The sequence below is a fragment of the Schistocerca americana genome, chromosome 2 (assembly GCF_021461395.2).
Source record: "Schistocerca americana isolate TAMUIC-IGC-003095 chromosome 2, iqSchAmer2.1, whole genome shotgun sequence".
Taxonomy (NCBI): domain Eukaryota; kingdom Metazoa; phylum Arthropoda; class Insecta; order Orthoptera; family Acrididae; genus Schistocerca; species Schistocerca americana.
The window spans coordinates 751540445-751557544 of NC_060120.1; the positions used below are offsets into that span (position 1 = coordinate 751540445).

General features: G+C 38.2%; 1 protein-coding gene across 5 annotated transcripts in view; it reads right to left on the bottom strand.

The window, feature by feature from the left end:
* LOC124594964 (endonuclease/exonuclease/phosphatase family domain-containing protein 1-like) overlaps nt 1-17100 on the bottom strand; it is a 125597-nt gene that overhangs the window by 66317 nt on the left and 42180 nt on the right. For all 5 annotated transcript variants that reach the window (XM_047133484.1, XM_047133485.1, XM_047133482.1 and 2 more), the window contains 2 exons: nt 3634-3766; nt 635-881 (listed from right to left, as the gene is read on the bottom strand). In XM_047133484.1, the coding sequence (XP_046989440.1) occupies nt 635-881; nt 3634-3766 (380 nt within the window). The remainder of the gene's footprint in view (nt 1-634; nt 882-3633; nt 3767-17100) is intronic.

Here is a 17100-nt window from a genome sequence, read left to right on the forward strand (position 1 = left end):
AGAATATAAAATATAAAAAAACTGCGTCCAAGACAGACACTGTCGAAAGCCATAAAACATAATAAAATGTTATGATGATATGTTTAAGAACAGTTTTCATTGTGTTTTATATCTTTCAACTATGTTCATCTTGGCTACAAGTTTTATATGTCTAATGCACTAGTTTAACAGGACAGACATATGTGATAATCATCATATAGAACCAAAACAATTCACTCAATATAAGAGAAATTTGTTCAACCATTCTGTCTTACTTCCCTCTCTACTTGTTCATCTACCTTGGGAAAGAATATTTTCTGCTTCAAACTTTGAGGATTTTGTTTTTAACTTGATTTCTAACCAACCCATTGTAAAATGTAATCATGTTTACAAGGACATGCCTTACAATAGGCTATATTGCTATTGAACAATATATGACACCGAGACACACTTGTCAACACAGTAATGAGCTACAAAATAGAGAAACTGAAAGAGCTAGGAACTTTTTGCTGTACACTAAAATTTTTATGACTTTTACAGAAGCCAGTGAATGACATATGACATGAATAGGCTTTTAAAACACCTAACACACAACAAAATAAGTCAGGTAGTTGCAACAAATCCAAAGACTTAAAATTCAATGAAATGTAATTACTTGTTTTCCAGTATTGTTCGGCAAAATATCTCTTTCACTCCAGGATTCTCTATTTTTTCCACTGTGAGGCACTGAAGATTCCATGATGCTATTCTTATTGCTGGTTTACCATTACGTTCATACTGGAAATCTTCTTCAACTATAGGTCGTGGAGTTGATGCTGAAAGCATCTCAAAAATATCTCCAATAGCCAGGAATCCATTTGAAGTGCCATATTTTAGTGATGTTTGCGGTTTTCTTTTGTGACCTGAAAGAAAAGGGAAATTACATTTTATTATTACATAAATGGGTTTCTTCAACTTGCAGACTGTGACTGTGATACTCCAATACAACTAAACTGATCTGCTGTGTGAAATTTCTCCATTTTTTGAGCCATTGTCAGGAATATGGCCAAGGATTTTACTTTGCTTCTTCATATTATATAAATATTCTCCCTCTTCTTCATCTACTTCTATGATCACACACTTGGAAACCTCAAGAGGAATTACTCGATTTCCGTAACCTCCATGTGGCATTACACTCATAATCATTTACTTTCCTGTTTGACAATAAAAGCTCTTTATTTTCATTTTTGATGCTTTCTACTTTTTGATGAAATATACAATGCATGTTTACAAATAATATTAGCTCCATCCACACTAGAGTGTTTTTCTTTGTTTTAGTTACCCACAGCCAGCCCTGTCTTTTAAGAACATTTACTGTAAAAAGTTTTGCTATGCACAATGGAAAACAATATGTGTTGCTTTTGACCATTCACTGAACAATAATTACATACACTAAACTGAAGCTGATGGGACCTAGTGAAATGTGCTCCAATCAATCATTCAACCATGAAAATACTAAAGGTACAAAATGATTCTTCCATTCTACAGTGTAAAACACACTGTAACAATTTTTTTGTAGCAGCAGTGGACTCCTGGGTACAAAGAGCTAGAAATGTTATATGTTCAGTAAAATGGATAAGGAGGAGGTTAAATCATTTCTGAGGTAGAAACTAGAACTATTTGCTTCAAACGATGAACACACAAGGAACTGTTGCTCAAGTTCAAACAAATAGCAGACTAATGTCAAGTAAAATAAGAACCAAGCATGATAAAGATGGCAGAGATCCCCTGGGAGACAGACAATAGGAAAGGACATCTTACAAATAACACAAACAGCACAATAGGTTCAAATGAAACAATAAAATTGTAGAAATCCTAAGTAATTTATGTCATATGATAATGCTGTTGCTGGCACAAAAATCAGTGTACAAACCTTGTGGATGAGACAGGAACTGAAATAAAACATAGCAACACAAAAGCTGAACCACTTAATTCTGTCTTTAAATCCTCCTTCAAGACAAGGAATGTTGTCATTCAATAGCTGTACCACTGCCATGGGACATTAAACAGCACCAGTGGTTTTGAAAAGGAGCTTACATTTCTAAAACTCAGAAGGGCCATACAAAGTCTAGTAGAGCTGATCGACAGAACTATTACCCTACAACATTCAGACATTGTTGTGGCAGATTACTGAAACACACTCTCAGTTCCAACACCATGACTTACCTGTGAGAAAGTAATACTCTCCATGGGGATTAGCACAGATCCCAAAATAGACGAATCATGCAAAACTAAAAACTCATACTTTCTCACATATGACATCCTCATATGATTCAGTACCACAACAATGCCTTCTACAGAAAATTTGTTCCTACAGGATAGCTAAACAGGTTTGCAACTGGATCAAAAATGTCCTAATTAGGCAGGATGCAGCATGTTATCCGGGATGGACTGTCTTTTACAGACACTGAAACAAAATATGAAGTGCTGCAGATGTTAATACGACTACTGCAATTCATGACTAACTACATAGTCTTAGTTGTAACCTCAGGCTTTTCACAGATGATGCTGTTATCTAAGAGTAAATTCTGTCTGATAAAATTTGCAGTTACTTCCAGTAAAATCCCAGTAAAATAACAACATGGTGCAAAACCTGCAAACTAGCTTTTAATGTATAGAAATGCAAAGTTGTGCCCTTTAAGCATTGTAAACGAATGGCACCCTTTGACTATAGGATTAATGAATCAGAACCAGAGTTAGTCATGGCATACAAATATTTGGAAGTAGTGTTGTCTAAATATATGAAGAGGAATGACATCATAAGCTCAATGTCTATGAAACAAATGGCCAGCTACGATCCATTGGTAGGATATTGGGAAACAGCAGTTCATCTACAAGGTATATCGGATGCGAAACATTTGTACAGCCCAGACTTTAATACTGATTAAATGAATGGACCCTTATCAGGCTCAATGAACAGAAGAAACTGATTGTACACAAGGAAAAGCAGTGATTGGTCATATGCTTGTTCAACTGTTGGGAGAAAGTGAAAGAAATGTTAAAAAATATTAACTGGTGGACACACTAAGAAATACACCACACATACCATTACACTATGCTTGGAAAACTTCAGGAAGTATCTTTAAGAACAGAAACTATAAGCAATTTTCAACATTCTATGTATTTATCCTGCAGAGATCGTGCAAGTAGGTAAATAAAAGCTCACACAGAGGCTTACAAACAGTCATTTTTCCCAAGCTCCAACAACAAACAGAAGGGCACAAAAACACAATACAATAAAAAATACTCTCTATTATACATTTCACATTGATTTAAGAGATGTACACTAAATATAGATATAGTGAAACATTACATGTTAAAACTCTTTGACCAGCCTAACCACGTAAGCCTCTATCACTACCAAACCAAAAGTTATGGCCTACCATTATCTCACTCTTGGGTTCACGTTGGCACCCTTGGGATGTGATGCATTTATCATTTTAACAATGATTTTATTTCTCCTCTTTTCCCTCTCCAACTATGCACTTAAGTTTGCTCTTTAGTGCAATATGCAGCATTTTCTCACTTCTTATCTGCTGAACACCTGTCCTTTGCCTCTCCATTTACCCAATCTATTCCACTGAACAGTATATTCAAATTAGTTTATTACCATACCTTCAAGAGATGAAGTGGAATTCTCCGGTATCATGTGTGGCACGTAACCATTTCTTACTGGCAAATTTTCTGGCAGGTTCATTGTTATCTGTGAACGTATGGCTCCAAGTCTTAAGTGTGATATCCCTTTCACCTAAAATAAGGATTATTAATTTATATTTTCAAAAAGGTTTCTATTAACAAATTAAAAGTCATTAAAGTCAATGAAAAATAGCTCCATACACAATTCAATCATTTATTTTGCACTTCACTAGATATTTGTCTGCAGCAGCTCACTTCTGCAGATAACATAAACAACAAGCCACCATGCTCTCAAATTTATACTATTGATGGACTGAAGATTTTACAGTCTTTTCTCATGACTATTATTAGACAATAAAACCTATCCTTAACTAACGATCTGTGATATCTGGATGGTCAAAAACACTGTAAAGGTATTTCAACAATATGTAAAAACTTTTTCTATTTCTTTCTGACTGTGTACAGTGTTTTTCTCAACACATTTTTACATAGTGATTACTACCCCTGAAATGGAGCGAGGGAAGACTATGGAAGGGTGGGGGAGGGGATCGCTATAAGAAACACGGAATTTGTTGCTAAAATGTTATGTTTTTTGCCTATTCACATATGGTGTATGTTAGCTAATAATGCTCATTTAATAAGTTGCAACAGAAGAGAAAAAGATTGCGTTATATAGGTGACAAATATGTTTCTAAAGCAAAGAATGATATTGTAAGTACACTAATTATAGTTAGTTATAAACATTTCTGGTCCACTAGTCTCAGTAAGAAAAAGAATTTGAGTGGGTTCAAAGTTATTCAATTGTATGTGAGCAACAGTACATTACATATCAACTTACATTAAATCACAATGATATGGTGGTTCATTTCAAGGTTAGAGTGTCTTAATCACTTACATCTGATTTATATTGTACCATTTGTTCACAAAGCATGTAAAAACATAGCTCACCTGCTGCCGAAGCAAAATCCTAAACCTCATTTTTTTGGTACAGGTTCATTATCGAAGTAGCTTAACCTGATTTTTCTTTTGGTTATGTGAAATAAAAATCTGCATATTTAGTAGTGGTTTTCTTTATGTTTTTAACATCTCACAATATGGCTATGACGATACAGTACTAACAGAAATTTGTGCATCAGATGGATATAACAATCACAATAAAAATCACACTCACAAAGATCTAGCCCGGGATGACACTGCAGTATGCCCAACATGTTCACCTATAATTCATTTCTACCTAGACATACAAGGCTGCGTGTAATCAAAATCACAGATCACAGGAACAAATATGCCCTGCTTCTAGAAATCTATGTTACAAAAGTAATATAAAGGAAATGTGTGTCTTTTTAATATTTCATTTTATAATAAATAGATCATTAAAATTGGGAAAAAGATCAAATTATGTTAGACTTCTGTGAGAAATCATGGGAATTAATGTTAAGTAATCAGTGATGTATCAGTGAGGTAATTTTCTTTCAATAGTGGACAAAGCAACTAATAATTTATAACATGATGACAACCACAAGATACAAACAGTCAGAGAGCAAATCATATAGTCAGGAAAAATTATTTTCTTGCTGGGGAAAACAGAAATAAACATAGAAAATTATTTGAAACATTTACATTGCCAATAAGAAATTCTTTTAATTGTCGCAGTTTTGGCAAATTATTTTTTCACCTAGTTTACATCATTTGCTTAGCTCATAGCAAGCAAAATTCTATGCTCATAATCTAATGTTGACTTCAGGCCCACTACATACGACTGTCACCACTACGCACCATATAATTAAGACCTTGTAAGTAATACATCATACCATTCTTCCAGTGACTGCCTCCGAAGTTCCATGATGAAAAACAGCCAACATGTAGATATATATTCTACATTCTTGCTGAGCAAACCACTGAGGAATAGTTTTATAGTTTACTTCTTTATTTAGTCTTGTTAGGATGGGTAGTATGTGTGGATGCTATGTGCGAACAAAGAAGGAAATGGCTGCAGGTTGTGAACAGCTGAATGCTCTTTTGGCTATGGGTAGGTGCCTTCAGGCTGCTGCCTTGGGATGTAGTGGTGTTAGTTGGTATTGCATTTTCGTCACTTGAGGCAGATGGTCAATGTGGAGGCTGGCATTCTGGTCTCGCCTATTCACCCTGTGACTGAACAGGTGGCCATTCCTTCAGCAGGGTCTGAGGAGGCACACGTGAGCAAGTGCTTCCTAGCTATCAGGAGCTGCAACGTTGGGTGCATTATGGAGCCCCTTAGGAAGATAGTGTTCAGGGCTGGAAAGAAAGCCAATGTGGATTCAGTATGTCTGCCAGGGGATCTCATCCAAGATGTGAAGATGGCCTTGCCTGCAGCTATCAGGCAAGCAGGGTGCAGGAGTCTCTGAGTTGTGGCTCACATCAGCACCAAAAACACTTATCACATGGGCTTTGAGGACAGCCTCAGTTTGTGTACAGGTGGCTGGTGGAGGTAGTGAAGGCTGCTGGCCTTGCACATGGAGTGCAAACACAGCTCACAATTTGCAGCTTTGCTCTCAGAGTTGACTGAGGTCCTTTGGTTTGGAGCTGAGTGGAGAGTCTCAACCAAAGCCTTCATCGACTCTACCGGGCTTGGGAGCAGATTTCTGGACCTGCATTATCAGGTGGGGAACTGTAGGACTCCCTTCAATAGGTCAGGTGTGCACCAGACACAGAAAGCACCTGCTCAGGTAGTTAAGTACTTATGGAGTGAACATGGATGTCTTTTTTAGGCTAGGAGGTAGCTTCAGGTACTCTGATGAACACTTGCCAGCAACTAGTGAAATCAGACTGCATTCAGAATAAGGACACTGAGACTCTCAAAATTTTATCAGTAAATTGCTGAAGTATTCATAACAAAGCTACCAAATTTGCCCCCCTCCACCAGGAAAGTTGTTGTGCTCAAATTATTCTTGCGACTGAGAACTGGCTGAAATACAAAGAAGAAAGCTGAGGCATTTAGCAAGTCGTGGAATGCATACTGGAAAGACAGGTTATACATCACAGGAGGGGTAGTGTTCAGCGCAATTGACAAAAATGTTTTCTCTGCTGAGGTTGAAACTAAGTTAAATTCTGAGTGTTTTTACAAGGCACCCATTTCCACTGTAACAGTTCTAGAGTCGTTCAAAGAAAGTCTATGGCCAGTAGTGCCTAAACATCCAGATCACATAATACTACTTGGAGGCGACTTTAACTACCGAGTGTAGATGAGACATCTATGGATTCATTGCAGGTGGGTACAGACAGACAGTCTTGTGAAGTACTTTTTAACATGTTTTCCAAAAACTGTTTTGAGCGACTAGTTCGGCAGCCCACATCCAAAGACATATCTTAGGCCTTATAGCTACAAACAGGCCAGATCTTATCGACACCAGCAATATAGACATAGAGATTACTGATTATATCATAGTGACTGTGGTAATGAAAGTTAATAAATCAGTCAAGAGGGCTAGGAGTGCTTTTCTCCTAGAAAGAGCACATAAGTCATTGTTTGATGAAAGCTGTAGCCAAAAGCTATATGTGAGTGTCTTTCAATTGTGCCTGTCTGCTACTTGATGCGTCTTCTTTACAGTAAGTAGCAATCTATCTTTTCCTACATTGTTGACTTAGACAATGAACTGATGTAATTTAGTTCCAATATTATGAACGTAGAGGAATTATGGGCGAAGTTTAAACAGATTGTAAATCATTCTCTGGACAGGTACATGCCTAGTGAGAGGATTAGGGATGGAAAATATCTGCCTCTCTTTAACGACAAAATTCGTAAAATACTCAGGAAGTAAAGGCCCTTGCACTTTCAGTTCAAAACAGAGCATGCAAATGACAGACAAAAGTTAGGGGAGATTTGTGTGTCTGTAAAAAGATCAACGCACAAAGCATGGAACTATCACAATCAGACCAGACCTGGTAAACAATCTGAGGAAATTCTGGTCCTATGTAAAAATGCTAAGTGGGTCGAAGGCTTTCATTAAGTCACTTGTTGGCTGGTCTGGCGTGGCAGCAGAAACTAGCAAAACAAAAGGATAACTTTTAAATTTCGCATTTAAGAAATTGTTCATGCAGGAGAATTTTACAACTATACTATCATTTGACCATCACTCAGAGTCCTGTATGGACAATATAGCATTAAGCATACCTCACATAAAGCAACAACTAAAAGAGTTGAAAACAAGTAAATCGCTAGGTCCGCATGGAATCCCAATTCAGTTTTACAAAGAGTACTCTACAGCACTGGTCCCTTACTTGTCTAGTATTTATCGCAAATATCTGACCCAGCACAAAATCCCAAGCAGCTGGAAAAAAACAGTGACTCCTGTATATAAGAAGGGTAAAACAATGGACCTGCAAAATTACAGATCAATATCCTTAACATATGTTTGCTGCACAATTCTTGAACATAATCTCTGTTCAACAAAAAGCTTATGTCCACAAATCAGCACAGTTTAGAAAACATTGCTCATGCAAAACTCAGCTCGCCCTTTCTCACATGATGTACTGCAGACTATGGATGAAGGGCAACTGACAGGTTCCACATTTCTAGATTTACAGAAAGCATTTGACATTGTGTCTCACTGCAAACAGTTAATGAAGATACAAGCATATGGAATATGTTTCCAGATATGTGAGTGGCTCTAAGACTTCTTAAGTAATAGAACCCAGTAGGTTATCCTTGACAGCGAAAGTTCATCAGAGACCATTGTATCATCAGGAGTGTCCCAGGGATGCTTAATGGTACTGTCATTATTTTCTATATACATAAATGATCTAGTGGACAGGGTGGGCAGCAGCCTGCTACTGTTTGCTGATGAAGTTGTGGTGTGTGGCAAGATGTCCAAGTTGTATGACGGTAGGAGAATACACAATGTCTTAGACAAAATTTCTAGTTGGTGTGATGAATGGGAGCTAGTTGTAAATGTAGAAAAATTTAAGTTAATGTAGACAAGTAGGAAAAACATACCTAAAATGTTTGTATACAGCAATAGTAGTGTCCTGTTTGACACAATCATGACCTTTAAAAATCAGAGTGTTATGTTACAAGAACATGAGGATTATGGTAGGGAAGGAGAATGGTTGACTTTGGTTTATTGGGAGAATTTTGGGGAAGTGTGATTCATCTGTGAAAGAGACAGTATATAGGACACTAGTGTGACCAGTTCTTGAATACTGCTCGAGTGTTTCGGACCCACACCAGATTGGATTAAAGAAAGATATTGAAGCAATTCAGAGGTGGGCTGCTAAATTTGTTACCAGTAGGTTCAAACAACGAACACATATTACAGAGATGCTTCAGGAACTTCCCTGGAGGGAAGACAATGTTCTTTTCAAGAAACATTATTGAGAAAATTAGAGAACCGCATTTGAAGCAGACTGCAGAGCAACTCTACTGCCACCAACATACAATTCACTTAAAGACCACAAAAGATAAGAGACAAGAAATTAAGGCTCATACAGAGGCATAGAGACAGTCATTTTTGCCTCCCTCTATTTGCAAGTGGAAGAGAGAAGGAAATTACTAGTAATGATACAGGGCACCCTCCAACATGTATTGTATTGGTGGCTTGTGGAGTATGTATGTACATATGTATGTATGTAGATGTAGACTGCATGGCAGACGGTACTCTCTACTGTAACATTTATTAGGGTTTATCTTGAACTATTCATGTGTAGATCACAGGGAGAATGACTAGTTAAATGGTTTTGTGCGCACTGTAATTTCTATAATTTTGAACACAGAGTCACTGTGGGAGCAGTATGTAGAGTGCTGCAGTATATTCTTCAATTCCTCACTGAACGCTAGTTTGGGACTCTGCTTTTTCAGGATAGCTGATATCTATTTTCAAGTGTCTGCCAGTGCAGGTGTTTCACCATTTCCATGATGTTCTCCTATGAGTCAAATAAACATGTTATCATTTGTGCTGCCCTTTTATGAATACAGTCAATATTTCCTGTGAGTCACATATGGTATGTATCCCACATATTTTAGTAATGTTTCTGCTTTGTAGGATGTTTGAGTTTTCCTGTATCCTACCAATGAACCAAAGTCTGCTACATGGTTTACCCAAGACAGAGCCTATGTGATCATGCCATTTCATATCCCCACATTTGTTCTATACTACTCACATTCACAGCTCCAGGATGGAACTCAGCGAACTTTAGTCAAATATTTTTACCAAAAGCTAATGATAGAAGTATTATACTACTGAAGCTTGACATCTCGGATTGATAGTTAATCAAGCAATGGAAACTCCAGGATGGAACAACAACAATATGAAAAGGATAGATTCTACTCATCACACAGAGGAGGCATTGAGTCACAGACACACACAATGTAAAGACTGATAAACTTTTAGCTTTCAAACAAAGAAGTCTTTTTTCAGAAACAGAAGCACGTGCACACATTCACGCACACATGCGCACGCGCTCACACACACATGCGCACGCACACGCATGGCTACGCCTACAGCCACTCAAGCCTGACTGCAAGCAGCGCACACATCTGACGTGAACAGCAGTCTGCGGTTGGTGGTAGGAGCAGAGAAGCAGCATGGGGAGGGGGAGGTAGGGAAATCAGGGTACACATGCATCTACACACATGCCACTGTATGGTGCCACATACCCTATATCTCACACGTGGACTGACGCAAAGAGGCTTCGATGTCTCAGTGGAGACCCACCTTTATATAACAGGACTCCACAAGCCAGACACTGTCGTAGTCAAAGGCAGCCAAGCCCACACAGTCAATATCCAGATAGTCTGTCACCACCTTCGGCTTGACTGATGCCACAATGAGAAGGCGACGCAGTACAACACACCATCCATCCAGCATGCCATCCTCAACTTGCATCCTGGTGCCAAAAAAGTGTTTTTTACATCGGTCATGTTGAAATGGGAGGGAAAATGGTCCCCATAATCCACAAGAGACCTCTTCAAGCTGGGCTTTAAACTGTGGGAGCTGGCAGTCATCTCCTCCCACGTGCTAATGTCATGCTGTGCATCCTACAACATCTTTGAGTATAACACCCCACAGTGCCCAATGTCTAGAGCCGGTGTCAGGTAGAGTGCTGGACTCTTATGCCTTGACTTGTGGCGACACTCTTCTCACACAGGAGCACTACCATCTCTCTTCATTTCCTTTCCTGTACCACTCGCAAACAGAACAAGGGAAAAATGACTATCTGTATCCTCCATATGATTCCTAACAATAAAATGAGCTAGACTTTCCCAAAATTCCCATAAAATGAAGTGGAACATTTTCTTTCCCTACTACCTAACTGACATATTCATTCCATTTCATATCGCTTTGCAATGTCATGCCCAGATATTTAATTGATGTTACTGTGCCAAGCAGCACACTATTATGCAAATGTTACAGGATTGTTTTTCTACTCATCCACATCAACTTATATAAACTAAATTTACAGCAAGCAGCTATTCATCACACCAACTAGAAATCCTGCAAGATAGAGGTGGGGGAAGATGTGCTGTCATGGTAGCAAGCAAGGACATGGGGAAAGGACAGGGCTGCTAGGTGCAGAGTCAGAAGGCTGTGTTGGGGAAGGGGAGATGAGATACATAGAGAAGGGTATAAGACTAGTAGGTACATTGGTGGAATAGGTGTATTGTGCTGTAGTGGAAGTAGGGCAGAGGTTGGAGGATCAGGACTAGCAATGGTTTAGGTCCCTCTGGACCATTCAGTTTCTGAACTTGCTGCCCAACACTATGTGGTTCACTTCAGTGACTGCTTAACAGCCTGTGCTATCTAGATCCTTCCTAACAATACTATTCATCCTGAACTGTGCAAGTAAGACCTCTCCCTACAACACATCTAACATTCTCTTATCCCCCTGCCCCCTCCCACCTCAACCTTCACTAGCCCCTGTTCTCCAGCTTCTTCCCTGTTCCCACTCCAGTAATACACACGCCTTTTACTCCTCCAATGCACACACTATAGTTTTTTTCCCCTTCTCTACATCTCTCCTCTACCCTCTCCCATTCTCCCTCCCCTAGTACAGCCTCCCAACTCCGCACTAGCAGCCCTATCCTGACGCCACCACATCCCTGCTCACTCCCAGAACAGCATCCTCCCCCATCCACACCCCGCTTTTCCTCCCCTCCACAACCCATTCTGCCTCCTTACCCCCACCAACCCATTCCGAACTGCTGTTCATTACAGTTGCATGTGTAGCCCACAGTCAGGCGCAAACAGCCACAGTCAGAAGTCGTGTGTGTGTGTGTGTGTGTGTGTGTGTGTGTGTGTGTGTGTGTGTGTGTGTGTGTGTCCCAAGGCTACAACTTTAACAGTCTGGTATTTGGTATGTGAGTCAACAGCTGCTCTGTATGGTGAAAAGCAATCTACCCTTTTCATATTGTTAACAAAAATTAGCTATTCTTGAAAATACAGTGTAATTGAATAGATAAAAAAAATCTACTCACTTAGCAGTGGCAGGAGGAAACACATATAAAAGGTATTATGCATGCAAGATTTCGCAACCAGTGGCTCCTACCTCCGTCAGAAGGGATGGAAGAGAGGTGAAGGAAAAGGATTAGTGATAAACCTCGCCAGTTCTTTTCCTTCACCCCTCTTCCTTCCCCTTCAACCCGTCTGGAAGAAGAAGGAACCACTGGCTCCGAATTCTTGCATACGTAATACCTTTTATATTTGTGTGTCCCATTACCGCTTGGTGAGCAGATTTTTTTTATGTTTTCATATTGTTGATAGTTTTACTTCATATATAACTACAAACTATCACAATCAGCACTGCAGTGCATTGGGCTTGATGATGCACAGTTTATTCATACGTTCACTCACTCTCACAAGTAAATTTTATCTTGAAGGGCAGCATTAAGAGATGTGGAATGAGTTAACAGGCAGAAGCAGCCACTGCGGGCAATTTCTGTATAGTATACTAACAAAAAATCAAGTCTAGTGCCAAATTAAGCACACCAATTTTTATAAAAATTACTTTTAGATCTGGGGATTTCCATTGCTGTCTGCTGGCAACTTGATACAGACTTTTATACCAGAATATTAATTTTATTCTGGACCCCAGACAGTGCCCTATATTTAATGTGTTATACCGTACATGTACGATTTACTAGACCCAATGAAATATATTGCAATAATACATAGACTATATGGAAATTGTTTTTATGTCTAATATTGTGGTTGTGAATTTCACAGCCTTCCCTACATAAGGCACCATCTGTAATCAAATCGTGCATGAAGTATCTGTGCAAGATTGTGGATGGTTCGTGAGACAAACTGAGTGAGATCTGCCACATTATTTTTTCTTAATACAAGTTAAAGGGAATAAGTGAAGTTACTTGGTTTTGAATAAAATGTACACAAGTATTTCATATGAAACTGAAAGCTGAAAAGTTAGCAAGTGAGATCAAAATGGAAAATTATTAAATGCTTGCACGAGTCACAGATGACAAACAAATAAAGCTACATGAAAGCATCTTACAACCACAATCCTTAGAAAATTAACCCAAGAAGGCTAACGATTATGACTATCACAGTTAATTTTTATCACATCCACCACTGCACAATCCCAATACATGAACCTGCCACGAATTATTCTACAGAAGGCAGTAAGAAAAGAATAAAAGAGTGCCACTTAGTAAGTGTGCTGCGGGAAAAAAAGACAAAATAAGGATCATGAATCACTGACAGTACCAAGGTGCAGCAACATAGGATGTTATCAGGAGAAAAGCAGTTGTAGCATACATAGTAAGGATATATTACCTGTAATTTGTTACCAAAGTGGCTCAGCCTTTTTGTGTCATATGAAATAAAATTCTGCATAAAAGTAAGTGTCAGGTTATTTAGTAGTGGATTCCCACATGTTTTTAGCATTCATTTCACAGTGTGGTCATTAAGTACAAGTAAAATGTTATGCAGAATTTAAGTCTAGAATTCTGCAATACTGAGATGAATTACTAAATTTTATTTAAAAATCATGCTAATACTGTCTACATTTTTTTCTCTTTTAAATTTAATGTTGTGCAAATATTATAACCAAAAATAAGTTTACTTTTATCTTAACAGACTGAAAGAGTTGCACAAGTTTTGTGGCAATAGTAATTTTCTGTACCATTTTCTGGATATAGCAAAAACTTATTTCCAACAACTGCCATCTCGTGTTGGACATATGGATGTCATTCCAGATTTCTGCCTTTTTTTCAGACGATTCCATACAATTGCTTTCGTGTCTAAATTCAGGGACTTTGAGGGCAATCCATCTGTGTCACTGTTAATTAATTTTTGTCATGAAAAGCTGTACATGCTCAGCTCAGTCAAGAGAATTGTCAAGTTGGATGACAGGGCTCATAATATCATGGTCCTTATTAACATAATAGAAAACTAAAAATGAAGCTGTCCAGGAGTGAAATGTGTCCATTCTGAATTAATGAACCTGTCATTTTAGCCAAGAGCCTCTTTCAACATGCACAGCCTGAGGCTTACAATTAACACAAAATCACACACCATTCACACATAGGCAGCAATATTATTCACATGACCAGATACATTTCTAACCAGTTAAGGTTTATTTTTGTTCATTCACAGCCTATTGTAAGTTGATAACTTCATAGACAGAAATGAGAAATGCTGCTTTGTGGGCAACTTTCTTCCAAACAATCATGAAGCAAATCACATTTGTTCATGTTCCCTTGGAAATGGGTCAGTAACAACCAGCTGTGAAGTACTGCAGCAGTTTGTGCCTCGTAGTCAAGTAATCTTCAGCCACAATCAGAAACTTGTGCCACCTGTCCAGAAATATTACTATTACCTTTCAATGGCATTTCTCATGAATGGGGATGCCTCTTACTCTTAGCAAGCCAGTACAACAGTATGTAGTAATACTTGCAACATCCACCACTTTTTTTAACAGAATTAATTTTGGCAGGCTTAGAGGAAATCCCTCCTTGTTGCTCTGACACATCAGCCTTGACCCCTTGTTGCACATGATGAAAGAGACATGCACAGCTCTTTACCATGTCTACAAATCCCTGAACTAGCCTACATTACCCAACTAACTTCTCACCCATTTCACTCTGTTTCATGCCATTTACAGGTGCCTGAAGTAATACTGACTACCCAGAAAACTATATTTTTTCTCTGCATTGAACATATGCTTAGTCATCACTTAATCAATATTGTGAAAATATGTCCCAGTATAATTTCCTGAATTTCAGTTTTTTCGGTGTTATTTAACTGGGTGTGATAATGGTTTCAATGCTTATTGCAGCTTCATAGGTTTTTCAGAATTCAAACCCATCATGAAATTCAGTTTCACTTAGCTCTATGTGGCTATTCTTGAGAGGCTGCTGTAATTATACAGCAGCAACTGTGATTGTTAACTTACCATCAAGTTTTAGAACAGACTGTTTAGTACTTATGAAATGCAAATGACAGACAGAACAATCCCTAGCCTTCATTAAACTCCCAACAACTTCACATTAATAGATGATAGTATGTCAAATGGACTGGCTACGCAATTCAGCAGTCGATTGTATACTGAAACTTAAAATGACTTGCCTCATGCCACAAAGGTCACTAGCCCCAAAATCATAACTTAGGAGTCAGCTTTATTCAGGTTGTGACCTATTTTAAACAAAGTCAGTGTTCAGAAATGATTATCAGTACATTAGGAAGTAATGGTAAAATGCAAACTAACTGAAAAGATGGACATTAAACGAAAACAAAATTGAAGTAGTATTCAACCAAATGTTTGAGTTTATTGTTTTATAGATATGAACACATACCCACGACAAGTTTCAGGAAATGTATAATCAAGAAAAACATTTACAAAGGAGTGATACGTCATCATGCCAATGTAATGGGTGCAAGCATACAGAAAATGCAATGCTCTTGGATAATTATAGTGTCATTCATGTTAAAAAACTAGGTATCGATGAATGATAACTGTACATGTCATTAGTGGAGTTAACTGATTGGGGAGGCGACAATCTACCTAGATGATACCAAGAATTCAAACACAATGAGATAAATTTTCAGGTTGTTACTGTCCATTGTGTAGTTTAGTATTTTTACAACCACTCTGTGTAGCTTTAATGCATATTGGAAGTTACCAATTGCTGACTACGATCTGTGGCACGCTGACTGCAATTCACAAAATTTAAACACAGTAAGCAAAACAGAAAAGCTAATACTAGCTCAAAATATAAACTGACACACATTCATCTATTGGTCTGTTTCAACATTCCCCGAGAGAAAAATTTCAGATTTGGAAAAGACAACACATAACACATTACACATTATCCTAGGTGTAAGCATTTCCACTTTTTTTATTTTTTATGTTTTAAAGTCAGTAGAAGTCGCACACAAATAACAAGAAATGAGGACATTGTTAGTGAATAGTAACTACTTAGAACAAAACCAATTCTATGTAGCCACTAAATGCACAAAAATTTGCTGTGATTGGAGAATGTTCAAGTGTTCCCAGTGTCTCGCTTTATTAGTACTAAGAGTAATAATCAATCAAAACTTATCTTCATGAGTGCATTCTAGCATGTAGCAAACAGGAATTCTGTAAACAAGCTGATGCTGACTGGCGGCCCTGTCATCCTCTGGCATATGCCGTCATTTGGATGTAGTATGGAGGAGCATGGAGTCAGCACATCGTTCTCCATACCTTGGAGCCACTACTTCTCATTAAAGTAGCTTCTAATTGGTCTCACAAGTCCGTGTGCATGCTGTTTCAGAGCTCCCACCCAAGGAAAAAAATCCCTAGAATTACTGGGAAATGCTGCTGGGTCATGTGCATGGCAGCCAGACAACCTGACCCCTCACCCCACCCCCCTCTCCCTGCCCAGACAAGGTGGGCTACTCTCATCCGACAGTAAACAAAATTTGTTGATGAAAGCTGTTCAATGCAATATTTTTACAAAGCACAAATAACTCATGTGAAACTAAATGAGTGTACATAAAATGCGAAGTGTTAAATGACGTCATCTCACAAAGGATGAAGTACTCCAGCTCAGGACCAAATTGACAACATAGGAAAAAAAGTAAATAGGAACCATTAAAAACCATACGGACTTGTCATAGTCTTTAAATGCTCCCATTAAGACAGCAGAAACTACCAAACATACAAAGATGACAAAGGATCACACTGAACGAACTGTTTGCAATTGATATAATAGTAGTAACAAACGTGTGTGTGTGCTACAAAAAAAGCGCTATTTGCAAACACAGACTTCTTCAACAAGTAATGCAGCAACTATGCAGCAATGAAAATGACAAGCACAATTCTAAATTTGTACCTTTAGACACATTCATTTTGATGTTTCTGTCCCTCATGTGAAGAATAATGAAGGCATATGAAAATAATGTATTGCACAATCAGAGAAAGGTCAGCACCTGAAAATATGAAGTGAAAGTAATTTTACATTGGAAGTAAATG